Here is a 16,634-nt window from a genome sequence, read left to right as displayed (position 1 = left end):
TAAAATATCTGCACATTTAATAGCCAGCTTAAAAGCAGGGTGAAATAGAAGTTAGTCATGATCTGAACGTCTCCGTTGTGTTTGTGCTTAATGTCTGCCAGTAAAAGAAAATTATGAAGTTGACACACATAATGCCTAGTGTTTTAAATGTTCAGATTTCAAAGTCATGGTGTAGTCTAACCTTGAATCTAGTGGCATTTGGTCTTTCTTGGAAGTATCAATTTCTCAATGTGTAAACTGCACCATCTAGTGTATTACAAGAACACCATGTGGCTCTGTTTGATGATTCTTGGGTTGAAGTTCCGTTTAAGTACAATACTATGAAAACCTGCTTAGTTATACTTCATAGAAATATGCATGGCATTTTTTGACGGTTAAACACTTCAGTTAAGATTTTACTTCCTGATAAAGGCAAACAAATGTGATTTACAAGAGATCATTTGAAACATGATCACATTGCATCAGCTCTACAACTTGAGGAGCATCCCAGCAAAACTGCTGAAAACTTTCCATCTATCTTCAGATGCTTATCTATAGCTTCTGCAATTTTGTATTCTGGAACAAATACATCAATAGGATAGATAAGGAGATCGATAAGGATAAGAGCAACAAATTAAACTTGTCAACTTTAGGTCAAAACGTAAACCAATGGCTGAAGGCTTTTGTTCATAGTGGTACAAGATTTACAATTTTCTTGCATGTAACTGCATATCTACTAGTTCTTAATCATTTTAATAAAATGTTTAAAAAAAAAAAAAAAAAAAAAAAACAGCACGTTTGTAGGTTTAGTGGGCCTTTTATTTCACAAGCCTTCCAAATGTACAAAAAAAAAAAAAAAAAAAAAAAAAAATGGTTAAAAAAAAAAGGAAAAATAATTCACCAAATCCCCCTTTTCCAAGAGAAAAAAAACATGTAGAATTGGTCTCAAAAGTGCTTCTCTCCAAGGTACAGTGTAAGGAAAACAATCTCAATTTGACAGATCTGTACCTCTTCCACTTATCTAAAAATCACACATAGTCTGGCAGTCACAACCTTCCACAGTGTTCCCAGAGCAGCAGGCCCAAGAGAGGGCCGACATTGTGACGTGGGTCAGAGCACTCGCTTCACTAAAGATTGGAATATAATTTATGTCTCCCGCAAAAATTCCCTCCTCAGTTGTTGGGCTGTGATTGTTTATAACTCAGACTTCTTCTTCTTCTTTGACTTCTTCTCATCTTCTTGCATCACCACGGTGTTTGTGGCCTCTCTTTTCAGGTAGGAAATAAAGTCACTGACTTCACGACCTCCCTGATGGTCAAACAAGACTGATTACATTCATGCTTCTTGGTAGAATATCGCTGAAGTATATATTAAAAAAAAAAAAATCAAATCAAAAACACAAACCTCGTATTTCTTTGGATTTTGCTTCTGACCAGCAGGGGAGAAATAGATAGTGGGGAATCTGAAAGCGAAGGGTCAGATTGTGAGTAAATCAATTAGCAACAAATCAAACTACAAGTGAGAACAAAAACTCGGGTGGCACAGAAAAGGCACTAGCATAATTTTGGCCAGAAAATGATGGATAATCACTACATACCCTCTAACTTCATACTGAGAGGGGACATCATTAGCAGTGGCGTCCATCTTTGCAATGACAATGTTTGGATCGCCGGAAAGCTGTAATATAAAGAGAATGTTTATGAATTGGCTGTTCAGGTTAATATTTCATAGTGACGATACAACATCAAGCTCTAAAAACTCACCTTCTCTCCGAGTTCTTTGTATTTAGGCTCCAGGCTCTTGCAGTGTCCACACCAGGGGGCGTAAAACTCAATGAGAACGTCTTTGCTCTCATCATTTACAATCGAGTCAAAGTTCTCAGCCACAATAACCTGGAATTGTAAAGATGAAGTTTCAGGTTATGTGAAATAATATTAAAAAAATATATAAATACTGAAACAAAATCCCCTGACGCACCTTCACAGGGCCATCGTTGTTCTCAGGAATAGGCTCAGATTTGAGGTAACGCTTCAGGTTTCCATCAAAATAATCCTGCAGGAACTTTTCTAAGGTCTTACCATCACGACTGCAGACACAAAAGGATAGTTTTTTTTTTTTTTTGCGCTACTTAAAACAAGCTCCTTTGCTAAAGAGAAAAAATTAAATAAAAAAAATAAATAAAACTTACGAGAACTCCTCCTTCATGACGTATTTGTCTCCCTTGGCAGTACGGATGCCGACAAGAGGAAGCTCTCCGCTGCTGCCGTCCAGACCCAACTCAGACACGTCATGGCTAAAGCTGTTCTTATTGGCCACAGCGAAGCTCAGCTTCTTCCCCTGATCCAGGAAGCTCTTGGCCACCTTCATAACCCTGGAGAGAGACACACACAGACAATGAAAGTCTGATCTCATTTAAACACTTCTGCTACACTGAAAAGTAACATTTAAATTTGATGAATTCATTAAAATGTAAAAAAAATTAAAAATTCAAACAAAATATTTTTAGAGCATCCACAAACAGAAAAACTTACATCCAAATCAGAAAATTATGATTTTTCTTAAAGGGGTCATATGACGTTGCTAAGAAGATCATTCTTTTGTGTATTTGGTGTAATGAAATGTTTTTACGAGGTTTTAAGGTAAAAAAAAAATAATAATACATTTTTTGCTCCTCTATGCCCCGCCTTTCTGAAACGTGTCGATTTTTACAAGGCTCTTCGTTCTGAAAAGCACGGTGTGCTCTGATTGGCCAGCTATCTAGTGCGTTGTGATTGTCCCAATACCTCAGGCGTGTGACGAAAAAGTTACACCCCTTACCAAGTTGTCTATAGTCTATATACATAAATAAACAAAACTGAGTCCTACCTGTTCCTCCAGTAGTTGGAACCCTTGGGGTTCTTCTCATAGTCCACATCATAGTAGGCCACCAATAAGTCTTTGCCTTTCAGCTGGTCTTTGTTGTCATCAGTCATGTGGGGACAGATACCAAAACTGGCATATTGTGAAAAAAAGACTTTTAATATCACATATCATACATCACACAAACTAATCATAAACTAACAAAATGAATATTTTACATAAGCTGACACATACATGTTGTCCTGAATGAACTTCTTGATCTTTGCGCTTGTGAATTTGTCCTCTGTGAACTTCACACTGCTGTCTTCGAATTTGTTGCTGAGAAGAGGTGGCCGGAACAAAACAATGCCCCTGCAATACGCGAAAAAATCAGAAGTGTGAAACAGAATGGATTCCTCTACAAAACATAATCCAAAATCACTAGGAATAGAAAAATGCTACATACTCTCCATCATCGTCGTGTTTCTTCAGTAAGTCCTCTACGTTAGTGTGGCCGAAACGGTAGGACTCTCTTAAAGCGCTGGCAGCCTTCAGGAACTCTCCCTGAGCAACACTTCCTCCATCGGCAAAGAATCCTGGACACATGGATAACAATTACATATAATATAGTCAAGTATACTGATGCAAAAAATGTAAATGTTACTGTATGATACCATCACTTACCCACAACACTGGCATCACGGCCCCCAATGAACTTCTCAAACTCAGCCTCACTTTTGAGCTCCACCGAGGCTGGGCCTGCCTGCTTCTTCAGGTGGCTAACAATTCCATCTGTTGGATTAAAGAAGAAACAAAGACATTAACATCTGATGAAGAGACTACATATGACATCACACAGAATACAAGAACATACCTGCTGTCCTGGGACCGTCGTAGCCACCAGAATCCTCTCCGTCTCTGAAAATCTTCAGGGTTGGGTATCCACTCACGCCGTATTTGCCGCACACGTTGGAATTGGCGGTACAGTCCACCTAGATCAGTTATGAATATGAGGTTTTGTTATGTCTTCTGTAGAGGACACCAGGACAAACATCATGTGAATCAGGTATTTTGTGGAAACACAAGACAATAGGGAAAGAAATTATAGATCAATATTCCTATGAAATATGAGACATGCTTATGAAAATGTTGCCAAGTTATTACTCCCATTATAACACTTCTTTTTCCCAAGAACACATTAAATGAAATGCAGTGTATAGATACATTGTATAGAATGGGAATGCCAATTTATGTTATCTTTACACTACAACTGCACAAGGGAAGTCTTAAGAAAATATGGCAACCTAAAAAATATTTAAGGCTATAATAAGACTATGTAAAAAGTATTTCAGGTAAATTTGCAGGGTTTAATAACAATACCTTAGCAAGTGGGACGATGCCTTTTAGTCGAGTGGCGGCTGCCTCATACTCAGGGGCAAGACGTTTGCAATGGCCACACCTAAAAGTAAACATGACACATGAGGTTTATTACTATGAAAAAATAGGCTTCTATACACTCATAACTGACTGGTGGACTTCTCACTCTTATTATAGAACTAGATTATCCTTACCAAAAAAAAACAACAACAAAAAAATAGTTTTTTTTTTTTTTTGTTAAATCTGAGGCATGGTAACTCATTGATAAGTTCTACCCGAAGTTAGTCAGTAACGCTGAACCACGTAATCGTGCGTCATCCAATCACGCACGGCCAGCGAAACTTCATCGACCAATCAAAACGTTACAACGGAGGGCCGCAAAGCCTCCAAACATCCTTGTTGCCGCCCTCATCTGCGATTTCTGTCTGATAAACTGCTGCAACTTAATACAAACGTTAAATTTGTTTCAACACTTTGAGATTTAATGCAGCAAACTGCGCTAAAAGTCAAATCTCATGCACACTAATGGTGGCCTTTATATGCAATTCTTAAAGGGACAGTTGACTTAAAAATGAGAAGTCATCTCATGTGGACTCAAACCTGGCTTTCTTTCGCCCCCCCAAAACACATTATGAAATGTTATGCAGAATGTGAGGGACTGACATACAACTAATCCACTATATAGCACTAGCAAAGAAGAGGAAAAGCTACAAACAGGAAGTGATAGATAGAATTAGTTTCGTCCAAAACTAAGGAGTCGCACGGATTCATTCGGTTTCCAGAGAGCGTTTAAAAGTCCTTATCACTCCATATGCATTCCCAGATTCCTTATTAGCATCTCACGACCTTGCATACTCCTAACGCGAGCAGAAAAGCAGCTGATATGGTTAACGTTACTTTCGCTTTAGCAAACCAGCTTTGTAATATTATTCAAAGTCCCGATTATGCACGCAGTTCCCTGATAATACTGGGTAAGATTGGTATCTAGAAAACAAGCTTAATAATTATATATATATATATATATATATATATATATATATATATATAATATATATATATATATATATATATATTTCCATTTAAATACCGACTAATATGGTGTAAGTTTATTTTAAGTACGCTATCTAGAGTAAGCGCTATTGCAGCAACTTTCTAAATTGCATGAAGAAAACCTCGTGCTAAAGCCTGAATCGTCTTACACTCACCAGGGTGCGAAGAATTCCACCAGAATGAGGTCGTGGTCTCCGATTTTGCTGTCAAAATCATCATCTGTGAACTCGAGCACATCACTGGCGCGCGCGGCCGCTGCGAAAGCGGCGATGAATAGCACACACAGCATCATTTCAGACTCTTTCCAGTGCAAAAGTGAAGAGAATGACTACGATCCTGGCAGCCCTCAATTAACTGCTTCGTTTTGATGTGTTGCTGTATGATTAAGGAGTGCCCCAAAGAAAGGCCCACTGGATCTGGCACCCTGCACTCAATGAAAGAGAAAGCGGACGGCACGGATGTGCAAACCCGGAGCTCTTCAAAGTAACCAAAGTGTGGCATCTCACTATTGGATTTTCAGCAGCGTCATGCTGCTGCAATCAGCCAATCAGAACTCGGGAAACACACACTTCCGGGTGGGGAAATCATCTTTAGACGTTACAAGGAAAAATAGTTGCATTTGTTAGTTGTTAAAATATACTATGTCTAAACTGTATCTAATCTAATCACTAATCATAATAAAGTCCATGAAATGACCACGAACTCCACAGATGTTCATGCTTCCTTTGAAGCTCATGTTCATCATCATCAAATCATGCTGGAAGTGGAAACCATTATTTAATTTTATTATTATTATTAAAAAACAGTATTCAACACAAAATAAAATAAAATAAATGCATTTTATTAGTGCTCTCAGGCTTTACAATTAAATATGCTCCACGAGATCCACTTGCAGTGCATAACCAATCTGAGAATAATTTCCTTCAGCAGTTATGTTAAAATACTTCAGCAATTATGTAAGGCTATGTGTATTTTTTCTTTTCCAGCTATTTACAATCAGAACTAGCAATGAGAGGTTCGTGAATGAATCACTATTCATCTAATCAAGGAGTAAAACGATCTGAAATTGGGCTTGTTCGAGATGCATCGATAGTTTAAAAAAGACAGGTTATGAGAGTTATTATTATTATTATTATATTTTTCTTACTGTAGTTAAGTGCTGAAGAACCTGGAATATTTCTGTGATTACAGAAATTACACGTGGTCAACAACATGACACTTCATGGAACATTGTTTTCTGTTAGCCTGTTCTTCCAGAAATTCTCCCCGAGACCTTCAAAGGTGCACTCATACAGCAAAAAAAAAAAAAAGAAAAAAAAAGTTAAAACTTCTCACCCAGATTCGTGTCCTCGTTTGAAGATCGTCTCCAGCTTCCAAGATATGCGTCTTATGTTGCAGACAATCTACAAAGCACGTGGGGTATGCAATTATCCATAAAGCTAGTACTGTGTAAGAAACAATGATTCATTAAAGCTAACAATGCTTTCATGCCAGTGTTGTTAACTTTTTTCATGAATTCTTTTTGAAAAAATTACCAACTCCAGTGTTGTTAATGTGAAAACTTTTTTGTATTAGGTGTGGGTTTTTAAATGGAGGTGCTGGTAGCATTAATGTTAATTTCCTTTAAACATGAGCCTAAGTTTCACAATTACCTTGATACTCCTGGAAACATGAGCTGAAGTGGGACATGTGTCTGGATGCGTTTATTCAGGCGGCTGAGTTTCAGGATGACTGTGAGACAGAGTGCTGGCGTGAGGACAGTCTCTGCAGGTACTTTGAGCTGATGGAAAAGCTCCAGCTCAACCTAGAGGAGATGGACCAGCTTCAGGATACATGAGGTGTGTATGAACGCCTGGCGTTTTCATGATCAGTGATTGCAACTGCAACATTACATATGATCCAGTCTGGATAGAGTATTTCCATTCAAACATACAATGCTGCAGTGCAAAATATATTCCTCTTTAATGCTATTTTGTCTATTCTGTCTATCTATGATTTTTATATATATTAAATAAGTTTTCCAACTTAATGCAATGTAACAAGCCTTGTGACTTCACCTCAGATACTACACAATTAGAAAAGTAATTTCCCGCCACTTGATAGCTCCTTTATACTTCAGGCTGGCAAGACTTTTAAAGCTTAAAGATATATATCAGAATCTGCTTTATTTTACATGGATTGGGTTGCTTCTGGAGGCAGGCATTTTAAAATCACATGACTAGCTGTACTTGCACTTATGGAATAAACTGATTTAGCAAACTGCAAATAAAGCATTTCTACTATGCTTCATCCATACCACTAGGTGTCAGTACCAACCAACTCCCAGTGCAACATAAAACATGACTGAGCACCTTTAAATGAATTATTTCAGTGGTAGATTCGCTTTTCGGCTATTTTTCAATTATAACAACAGTAAAATATACAATAAAACACTCTCCAAGACCCGTCAGCAGTTTATATCGTCAACATCTTAAACAAAAACATCTGTTTAATTCTCTGACACCTGAGGCAAATCTTTACAATGGCTATTATAGTATTATTGCAACGCAGTTAAATAAGTTACAATGTGACAAATCAATAGCGCCACATGAACACAATCATGATGTATGATACATTCACTCCTGTTTTATACTGGAGTGTGGTATGTCTGGCGAAACAGAGGCATGCTTATGGATCAGTATCAGTGGAATATTGAAGGAGGGAGGAACACACAAGAGGGAGGAGCCAGGAGAAGGGCGGAGCTAAGCAAGACTGCCAGTCTATTTAAACTGGCTGATGGGGGCGGGGATTTTGATGTCTTGGCCTCTCTCCAGTTTCTTCTCGCATTCGATGAGATAGTTCACTCCATCTATTACAGTCTGAACCAGCTGGACCTGAGCACATATTGATAAAGACAAGAAGTCATGGTGAGGTAATAAATTTTTTGCAGTTTTTAAAGAGACGGTTCATCAAAACATGAAAATTCTGTCATCATTTAATCGCCACAATATATCAGTACTCAGGGCCTAAAATTAACACTCGCCAAGTACCAAATAGGAGTAAAAATCATCTTTGGTGAGTATTTGAAACAGTGTTATGCAGCATTGTAACTTTTTTTAATAATTCTAACAATGCCTAAAACACATTATGGTTTAGCGTGATTAATTGTCAACAAACCTCTACATAAACTAAAATTATTACCAAATTTATAATGTGTTGCATGTTTCAAAGTGAAGCACTGTTATCTTTTCATGGCTCACAGTAAAAAGATGCTTCTCACAAACTTCTATATAAATTAAAATTATTATGAAATTCTTTACAGTCCATTTCTTTATTCTTTATTTAATTTTCGTAATTTGATTAAATAATGAATATTAAAAATGATAATAATAAAAATTGCAATCTGTTTCTCAATTTCTTTGGCCTCTTTTTAATGAAATAATGCATGTACAGTTTCATGGCTGGTAAAAAAAATATCAGGGCCGTGCAGAGACCTTTGGAGGGGCAGGTGCTCAAAGTATAAAAGGGGCACATGGAACATGGCTTTAAATAGGGCTGTGCTCAAAATATCAATACAGCAATATACTGTGATGCATTATGATACGGAGACTTCTGTACTGATACAGCAGCAAATGCCGTGACGCAGTTTTGAAAAAGAAACACAGAACAGAAAACCATTTTAAGTTTAACAGTTAAAGAATTATTTCTTTGCACCTCTTAATAACTCTGGAATTAGAAACTGAATTGCATGATTGATATTGTTGTTATTATTGAGTTTATAGGGGTATGGTGGTTTTGCTGTTATAAACACTACTGTTGCTGTTGTGGAAAAAAAAAAATTCTGTCACATTTAAAATTGAATTCAGTTCTAGTCCTGTTCTAAATGTATTCATTGTATGAATGATAATGATAATAAAAAAAGGATTGATAAGTATAATTCCGAGGATGAGAAAATCAGTATTAAGCATGTTTTACCAGTGTTGCAAGACCCCTCGACGCGCATTAACATTTTCTCAACTAAACAGCAAGAACGAAAGAGAACAGGCACCTTTGTGTGTAGAACAAGTTAGCTGCATTTTTTATATTTAATAAATATTTAATTTTAATAAAATGTAAATTCATTTCATTCATACTCGAAGCCAGAGAACGCTCTCATGCAGAAAGTCCAAAACCGACTTATGAAAGTAATATCTTACGACGTGCAGGAAATCCCTAATATGGACAAAGACATCCGGCTATCGCTGTAGGCAAACCAATATCTGCTGTAGCTGAGCTGAATAAAAAGCAGAAACGTTTTGACTGATGAAGACAATAAACACGCAAAAGAGAAAGTATATGGTTTAAGGGTGTCATCTCCAGGTAATAAATAAATAAAATATACGAATAATGCAGTGCTAATTGACATATCATTTAGTATAGAAACTATTAAATATATTACCTGCCTTATTCTGTGATAAAAATGGGAAAAAGGTGTTCGGACTAGCCTTTATAAACCAATCATAAAATTGGCGTTAGGAAAATATAGCACGAAAATATTATAGAATACAAATGATTGGTTATCGTCCAGCAGTGTATTTGATTTCTTAGCCAATTAAAAATAAGAGATAAAAAGAATGAAACCTGTCAATTAGACAAAAAAAAATAATAATTAATTAATAAGAAAATCTGAAATGATGGCTACGCCCCTTGCTGCAGCTAACGTGTCTTCCACAGGCTACACATAGCAATACAAACAACAGCTGTGCATGCTCTCTTCACGTCGTTTTTGTAAAATAATAATAATTTCATAATAAAAGTATACAAGCACACCACTCCGCTGAGAACGAACGCCAGGGATCATCCCAGATCAGATCGTCAGGTGAAAGTTCATCATGTGGATCATTTTATTTACAGCTAAGTAATTATTGATTTTATTATTTATTATTATATTGTTACTAATTATTAATTAAATGGAAAATGGAATTTAATAAAAATAAAAAAAAGCCTTGACATAAGGAGCAGGTGCTCAAGCAAACATCGGGATTTATTTTTAATTTACTGTATTTACACAAATTAGTGAAGAATTTAAATATTATCTTAATTTCTTAAAACTTAAATTGATTGATTGATTGTGACATCACTGACCTCTGATTGGCCCAGCCTGTCCAGATTGGAAATATCAAAAGTGTTTCCGACAGCTGCGGTGTCTACTCCTCCAGTCCCCCTTTTCTGGAGTCGCAGGTTATCCAGGATCTTAGGGAAACGAGGGTCCTGCAAGAAAAAGACAATACACAATAGACATAACATATTAATGTGGTTCTTAACTGTTTATTGGGTCACACTAACACCTAAGTAAAAAGTGTTAACATGACATAGGCTGAATAGGTGAGAAAGTTTATACTGTATTTCTAGAGCGAGGACCTTGCTGAGGCGAGGAAGAGTAACATGGACACCAGCTCTTAGCCCTGTGCCCAGGTTTGACGGACAAGTGAGAATGTAACCCAGACGTTCGTTCCACATGAATTCCCAACCCTTCTCCTGAATTAGTCTCTCAACCTGAGGGACAAAGAGAGAATCTTGTAAGAAAGATACAAGAGTGATTTGTTTGAACTAAAAACGATTAAAAAAAAGATAAAAAATTAAACATGCAAATCCCTTCTAGAATGAGCAAAAACAGACTAAAACAGACCCACACACATAATCACACACAGATGCCCATCTGCCAAGACGATATGTGACAACTGTATGTCCACAAAAGGGCATTGCTCTGAGTGGCAATAAACAGCTGCAGCGTCTCTGCTGGATGAATAATGGAGACTTGTGTGGTTTTAACAGTGACTGAGAGCAACTTACATACATGTGCATGACCTCACCTCTAGGAGTCCCTTGCAGAAACGCTCAAATACCCTCTTCATGTTGCCCCCCTTCTCCATGGAGATCACACGAGTGTGGTCTTCCTCGTTGACCCACACCAGGAAGGTTTTCTCATTGTTGTGCCTGGAATTGAAAGGCATCTGTTTAATCTGTTCAGTGTCTTTGGCCTGTAAATATACTGTATGCAAGTGTTTTTTTTTTTTTTTTTTTTTTTTTTTTTTAGTTTTTTGCATTGAATGAGGCTTTTGAAGAGATCTCCACCATGTGCCTAAAAAAAATAGTGGAGGATATAGGAAGGGGAATTGTAAGAAGTTTAATGATTCTGGTTCCTCTTACAGTTACATTAACAATTTGTGCAGTTAAATTGTGTTGCATAAATATAGAAATTGCACTGCATAAAAAAGAAATTATTAATGAAATGATAAAACAGGATGTATTCATTTGTTTGGAAATTGGACAATACTGCTTGTTCTGTATGATTTAGATTCCGTCAAAAGCATTGTCTCAGAGGCATTTGATCTGGAATTGGACTACACTGGTTGCATTAGTTTGAGAATCTGACTCCACATGTTGTGCTGTATGTTTCTGATTTAGTAAAAAGGATCGACTCGAGAGTCATTCATTTGGGAATCCGATTGCACTGCATGTTTTTCATTCACTAAAACAACCGATTCACAAGAGCCATTCAACTGGACTACAATAGTTGCGCTTTAGGTTTCATACTTGTTGTGTATTTTAATACGTCCATATGTCCACATCTGCAAAATGGTTCTGTTATTTTTAAAATAAGAGCATGTTCTTGTTTCCCAAACCTAATTAACCTTGACCTTATTACATTTTAGTATCACTTTTAGTCTCTAATGTTTTCAGAAGTGCTATGTTAGCTCAAAAACCATCAGGGTATTAAATCAGAGGTAATTTCCAAATGGAGTCTGGCAACACTCTGGCACACTTTCCCTTGCAGGCAGAAGGAAGAAGAGGAAAAAAAGAGGATGAATTATGCAGGAGATGTAAGTGAGCCATGGGTACACTCTGTGAATGATATCAAACCACAGCACATGGCGGTAGAGGTTACTTCAGACTATTTCTGGATGAAACGCAGTCCTGTCAGAGGACTCAACTCCTTCTCTCTGAGGTTAAACTCACCAGATGCCTCTTGCGTCAGGCCAGTCGCGAGCCATGCCTGCACATGTCAGCAGGGGTGACACAGGCTTATCAAACAGGAAGTGATCCTATATAGCAAAACGTAAGGTTAGCATCAATACTTTTTGGATTGAGTCGACAGCAATGAATTACATATCATCATATTTGTGGATATACCCACATCAATGAGCTGCTGCTGCTCTTGTTCGGTCATTAGAGTGAGACTGAAGTATTTTCCAGCCAGATCCCCTTTTAGGCCTGCCAAGGCATCAATCACGACCCTCTCCACCTCTCTGCGCTCAGCGCGGGTGCAGGCCGGGGGCAGACTCAGGCCTCGGATACTCCTACCTGTCCTGACTCGAGACGACAGCACGTACTTCTCATCGAATTGGCCCCCCCGTATCTGATGGAACGAAAGTAGGATGAACATGATGGAAGTAACTTGAAACTTTGAGACTTGTGTTTGTGACCTGCTTTACTGTTTAAAAGAATGCCAAACTATCGTGATATTATAACTAGGTGCGGTTTGTTTGTTCATTTTGTGGTGGATTTTTCACAGGTTTAAACAAATCTTGAGTATTACATTTAAAAAAATCTAAACATTTAAAATCAAACAATAAAATTTAGTGATAAAATTCAAATTAACAAAAATAAATATATTTCCTTGATTGTAGGTAATTTTCACCAGAAGATCCAATTATGAAAAATAAATAAATACATTTACATGAATCATTCACAATAAGATCTATAACATGCATTTAGAAAACAGATTTCATGCTGACTTTTTTAGAATAAAATTGGTAACCTGCCAAGGCTAATTTCATAGCTAGCATTTTATGATTCCTAAATACACGCTATTAAATAAGTTTTAATTTTTTGCTATAATGAAATATCACTATTTTAATATCATTGTGAATAATATATATATATATATATATATGTGTGTGTGTGTGTGTGTGTGTGTGTGTGTGTGTGTGTGTGTGTGTGTCCTTGTTACAGTGTAATTAGACAAATTATTAAAATAATTTATTTAAATAAGTAATTAACAACATACTATGTTAGTTGCTTGTAGTTACATACAATATACTGTTATTACTAAAGTAAATATTCTTAACGTGTAACAAGGACATGTTAATATAAAGTATGTTTATATTTTATATATTTATATAGATTTCTTATTTATATATTTTAATATGAACAATGCCGTATTTAATATTTAAAATTTGTTTATTTCAAGATTGAATGTCTTGGTCTGTGAGATGGTTAAAACCATAAAATCTATCTTTAAATATTTAAAAAATATCTATAATATCTATTTTAAAACACATTTGAAAAGTATCAAAAATGAATTATGAAGGCATTCCAAGACTTTTGGGAAATAAAAGTGCCCACAGTTCAAGGAACACCCTACTGTCAATGTTGTATGTGTAACTAAAACATCTACTCGTACCTTACTGGCATCCAGGTCAGTGGGATGTTTCATGGTGCAGGGGTCATAACCATTGTGCCTTTCTTTGATGACTGGGTTAAAAATGTCTGCAAAGACCTGCACAAAACATGTTTGATCTACTTTTGTGCTCCAAAAATGCTAACCCTTTATTATGCCAAAAATGTGTGACATCCTCTCACCTCGTATGACTCCTCATCCCCTGCAACCATTCCTACTGTCTTAATAAAGGGGTGGCCTGGGTTGTCCACGCCAGTTTGGATAGCCTCGTCCAAAGTGTAACCATTCGGAGTGGTTTTATCACTCAGCTTGGCATATACAGCAGGAGTCAGGTGACTGGCCATACAGTTATTGTGCTTCCGCAAATCTGGATATTCAGCACTGTTGGGAAAGAGAACTAAGCTGAAAATCAAGGACGATGGCTGTGTGTCAAAACCAAACAAGCTGCCTACTAAGACAGTTTTGTTGGCCCTGTCTATCAAAACGGCGTTTTTGAGCGTCAAACCCGCGTTCTGTACGCGTCAGATGCTTGTGTGCGTGTGCTCTCTATCAAGACAGCGCTTTAGAGCGTCATAACCGCGTTCCGAACGCGTAGCTGCTGTCAAAACCGGCGTTCTTTAATGTCGTCGACGCGTTCCGTACGCGTAAAAAGCTTTTACGCTGCCGATCTCGTGTTTTTTAGACACACAACCGTTGTTCAACCACACTGCATGTGCATTTTTAACAAAATGTGAATTATGAGGATATTAATTAATGTGTACAAATTAATTAATTAATTTGCATTCATCATTTTGTACATGAAAAAAAATGAAAGGGTTAATTCGAAGATTAATACCTACTGTATTAAAAAGATCTAAACGAAACATTTAGATCTACAATGTAGAATACAAAATTTAAAAGGTATAATATAATATGATATTATATAGCCTAATATAATATAATATAGGCTAATACGCGACAGTGGAACTGGATCATTCCTAACTGAAATGAATTCACATATTTGACACGGATTTGTCCAATACAATATATGGTTTGTTTGGCATTCTATCACAATGTGTCTTTATTTTATGTATTATATTGTCGTTATAAAACACGGGTATGGTTGTAGTTACCTAGGAGGATAGATTCTCCGGACGTGCGCTCCTGCTTTGACATGCTGCTCTCTGTTCAGGAAGAATCCCACGGTCAGAGATCCAGCACCGACCAACGACAAGATTCCCTTCCTTTTACTGGACAAAACCCGTGCGAAGCTGCTGGCCATTGTAACCCTACAGAAGCAGACAAAGTCTCTCCAGATAGACGTGCTCTTGAAGAATGGACAGACAGAAGGATAGAAATGGGATTACTGGAGGATGCAGGGGAATGCTGCGGATATCTGCCCTTCTCCAAACACAAGAACCACCATACCACCCTACCCACCAACACACAAGAAACAGGAGAATCTCACAGAGACCAGTGCAACCCTTACAGTAAACCAGTCAATAACCTTGAATGTCCTTACAATTAGACTATTTCATTAGGGTCCCAATGTGGTTACATTTTATTAATGTCTTTTTAATGTCGTTTTAAGGTACCAAAGGGGAACAATAAATGTGTTGTTAACCATGAAGGAACTGACAGCTCTTTTGAACCTTGTACGTGACTATGAAGCCCATTGGTTCAGCTTTACCTGTGAAACAACACACGCCCGTCTGCAGCAAGCGCATGCGCGCTGGGGATTGGCTGATGAGTGCCCCGTTGCATAAATTCAATGGTTATTTAGATATAGGTTGAGATTTATTAATTTTTTTTACTGTTTCTAGTTTAATTGCAGGAAGGAGCCTTACAAGTTCACCTTAGATTGGTCTTTAAGTTATCCTAAGAAGTTTAAAAATGCTAAAATAGCCTACATCATAAACGGATGGTTCTTGGTTCTGTTATGTTATATGATTCATTTTAGTTCGTTTATAATACAAAAGCAAATTAAAAAGCATGTAAATTTGATCAAATATAGCATTTCACATTTGTGATTTAAAATGCTTTTCAGTTTGATGGGTCTGAATCAAGTTGTAGCTATTTTAAATATAAGTAAAAGTGCAGATTGTTTTAACAGCATGTGAAGTTTTTAACACGTGTGCTGTAAGTCACATGACCAGACACTGTCTCAAGACTCCATAAAATGAAGCACTTAAAATATGGAATACAGATACAAGGACCATGTTTGCTATAATATTTAAAGGGTCTGTTATTCATAGAATATTAAGATTCATCATTATCACTTGTCAGCAGTCAGATTTATGACCAGTCTGAGAAGCCCCATATTGTCATTCTCTTGTCTCAAAAAAACTTACATAAAAATATAAAAGACTTACTGTTTGTTTCATATGTGCTCATATGAAACAACTGGGTTAACCTACATTCATCATAAGCCTGAATCATGCCTAACCATTAAGACAAGTTCATAGCATTTACTGGTCTTAGCTGGGATTAAAATCCTGGTTTAAACCATTCCACTAAGATTCTTTGCAGAAATCATGTGAAATAAACAAGAGAATTACCGTCTGCAAAACGAACTAAAGCCTGTATAATAATCCCTTACTGTATTGTGCAGCAAGCTGGTCATTACTGTGAGAATAAATTGGTGTTTAAATGATGCAAGGCAGAAATGTTACAGAGTGAATTGCAGATTTTGTATAACAACCCTTTACAGCCTACCTTACAACACTTTTACCTTGATGTCATTAACAAGCTTGTCATTCATCAGATGTCAAAGTACCCTAGCGATGCTGGAAAATGAATGATACAGTACATTGCTTTATGAACAGTCATGCATATTTGAAATGAAATTCACATACCAGATACTTTTAATCCACCGAAGTTGGTCTTATCTTCTGAAGTACAGTAGGAAGCAGGTACAAGAGCAAAGCTTTTACTTTTTTCAATGCAGCAGAGCAGAAATAGGTGTGTCTTTCTTTATTACAGTGCAATG

The 16,634-nt window shown here is 36.9% G+C and overlaps 2 protein-coding genes across 2 annotated transcripts; both read right to left on the bottom strand.

The window, feature by feature from the left end:
* Positions 1–993: 993 nt before the first annotated feature.
* LOC109066466 (protein disulfide isomerase family A, member 3) lies at positions 994–5,726 on the bottom strand. Its single transcript, XM_042715469.1, has 13 exons — positions 5,400–5,726; positions 4,198–4,276; positions 3,692–3,809; positions 3,502–3,609; positions 3,284–3,413; positions 3,073–3,189; positions 2,845–2,970; positions 2,168–2,350; positions 1,957–2,065; positions 1,743–1,871; positions 1,577–1,656; positions 1,384–1,441; positions 994–1,287 (listed from the first exon to the last, which is right to left on the bottom strand). Exons 1-13 carry the CDS (start codon positions 5,534–5,536, stop codon positions 1,174–1,176), a joined length of 1,488 nt encoding a protein of 495 aa, XP_042571403.1. The 5' UTR covers positions 5,537–5,726; the 3' UTR covers positions 994–1,173.
* A 1,959-nt stretch (positions 5,727–7,685) lies between these two features.
* On the bottom strand, positions 7,686–15,060 carry LOC109050690 (creatine kinase U-type, mitochondrial-like). The gene is made up of 9 exons (XM_042715470.1): positions 14,779–15,060; positions 13,849–14,047; positions 13,670–13,765; positions 12,401–12,622; positions 12,223–12,308; positions 11,076–11,199; positions 10,624–10,758; positions 10,348–10,473; positions 7,686–8,117 (listed from the first exon to the last, which is right to left on the bottom strand). The coding sequence occupies exons 1-9, from the start codon at positions 14,925–14,927 to the stop codon at positions 8,004–8,006; spliced, it is 1,251 nt and encodes a 416-aa protein (XP_042571404.1). The 5' UTR covers positions 14,928–15,060; the 3' UTR covers positions 7,686–8,003.
* Between the last annotated feature and the right edge of the window lie 1,574 nt (positions 15,061–16,634).

The sequence above is a fragment of the Cyprinus carpio genome, chromosome A25 (genome assembly GCF_018340385.1).
Source record: "Cyprinus carpio isolate SPL01 chromosome A25, ASM1834038v1, whole genome shotgun sequence".
NCBI classification, from domain to species: Eukaryota; Metazoa; Chordata; class Actinopteri; order Cypriniformes; family Cyprinidae; genus Cyprinus; species Cyprinus carpio.
This window is presented reverse-complemented; position numbering and strand designations above follow the sequence as displayed.

Excerpts from the sequence above, each read along its gene's own strand:
- LOC109066466 (XM_042715469.1), bottom strand. The coding sequence starts at position 5,536 with ATGATGCTGTGTGTGCTATTCATCGCCGCTTTCGCAGCGGCCGCGCGC. Across the intron at positions 2,351-2,844 it reads TCCAACTACTGGAGGAACAG|GGTTATGAAGGTGGCCAAGA; the intron begins GTAGGACTCAGT and ends GTCTCTCTCCAG. Across the intron at positions 1,657-1,742 it reads ACAAAGAACTCGGAGAGAAG|CTTTCCGGCGATCCAAACAT; the intron begins GTGAGTTTTTAG and ends TTTATATTACAG.
- LOC109050690 (XM_042715470.1), bottom strand. The coding sequence starts at position 14,927 with ATGGCCAGCAGCTTCGCACGGGTTTTGTCCAGTAAAAGGAAGGGAATC. Across the intron at positions 12,623-13,669 it reads CTGACCTGGATGCCAGTAAG|ATACGGGGGGGCCAATTCGA; the intron begins GTACGAGTAGAT and ends TCGTTCCATCAG. Across the intron at positions 12,309-12,400 it reads AGCAGCAGCAGCTCATTGAT|GATCACTTCCTGTTTGATAA; the intron begins GTGGGTATATCC and ends TTTGCTATATAG.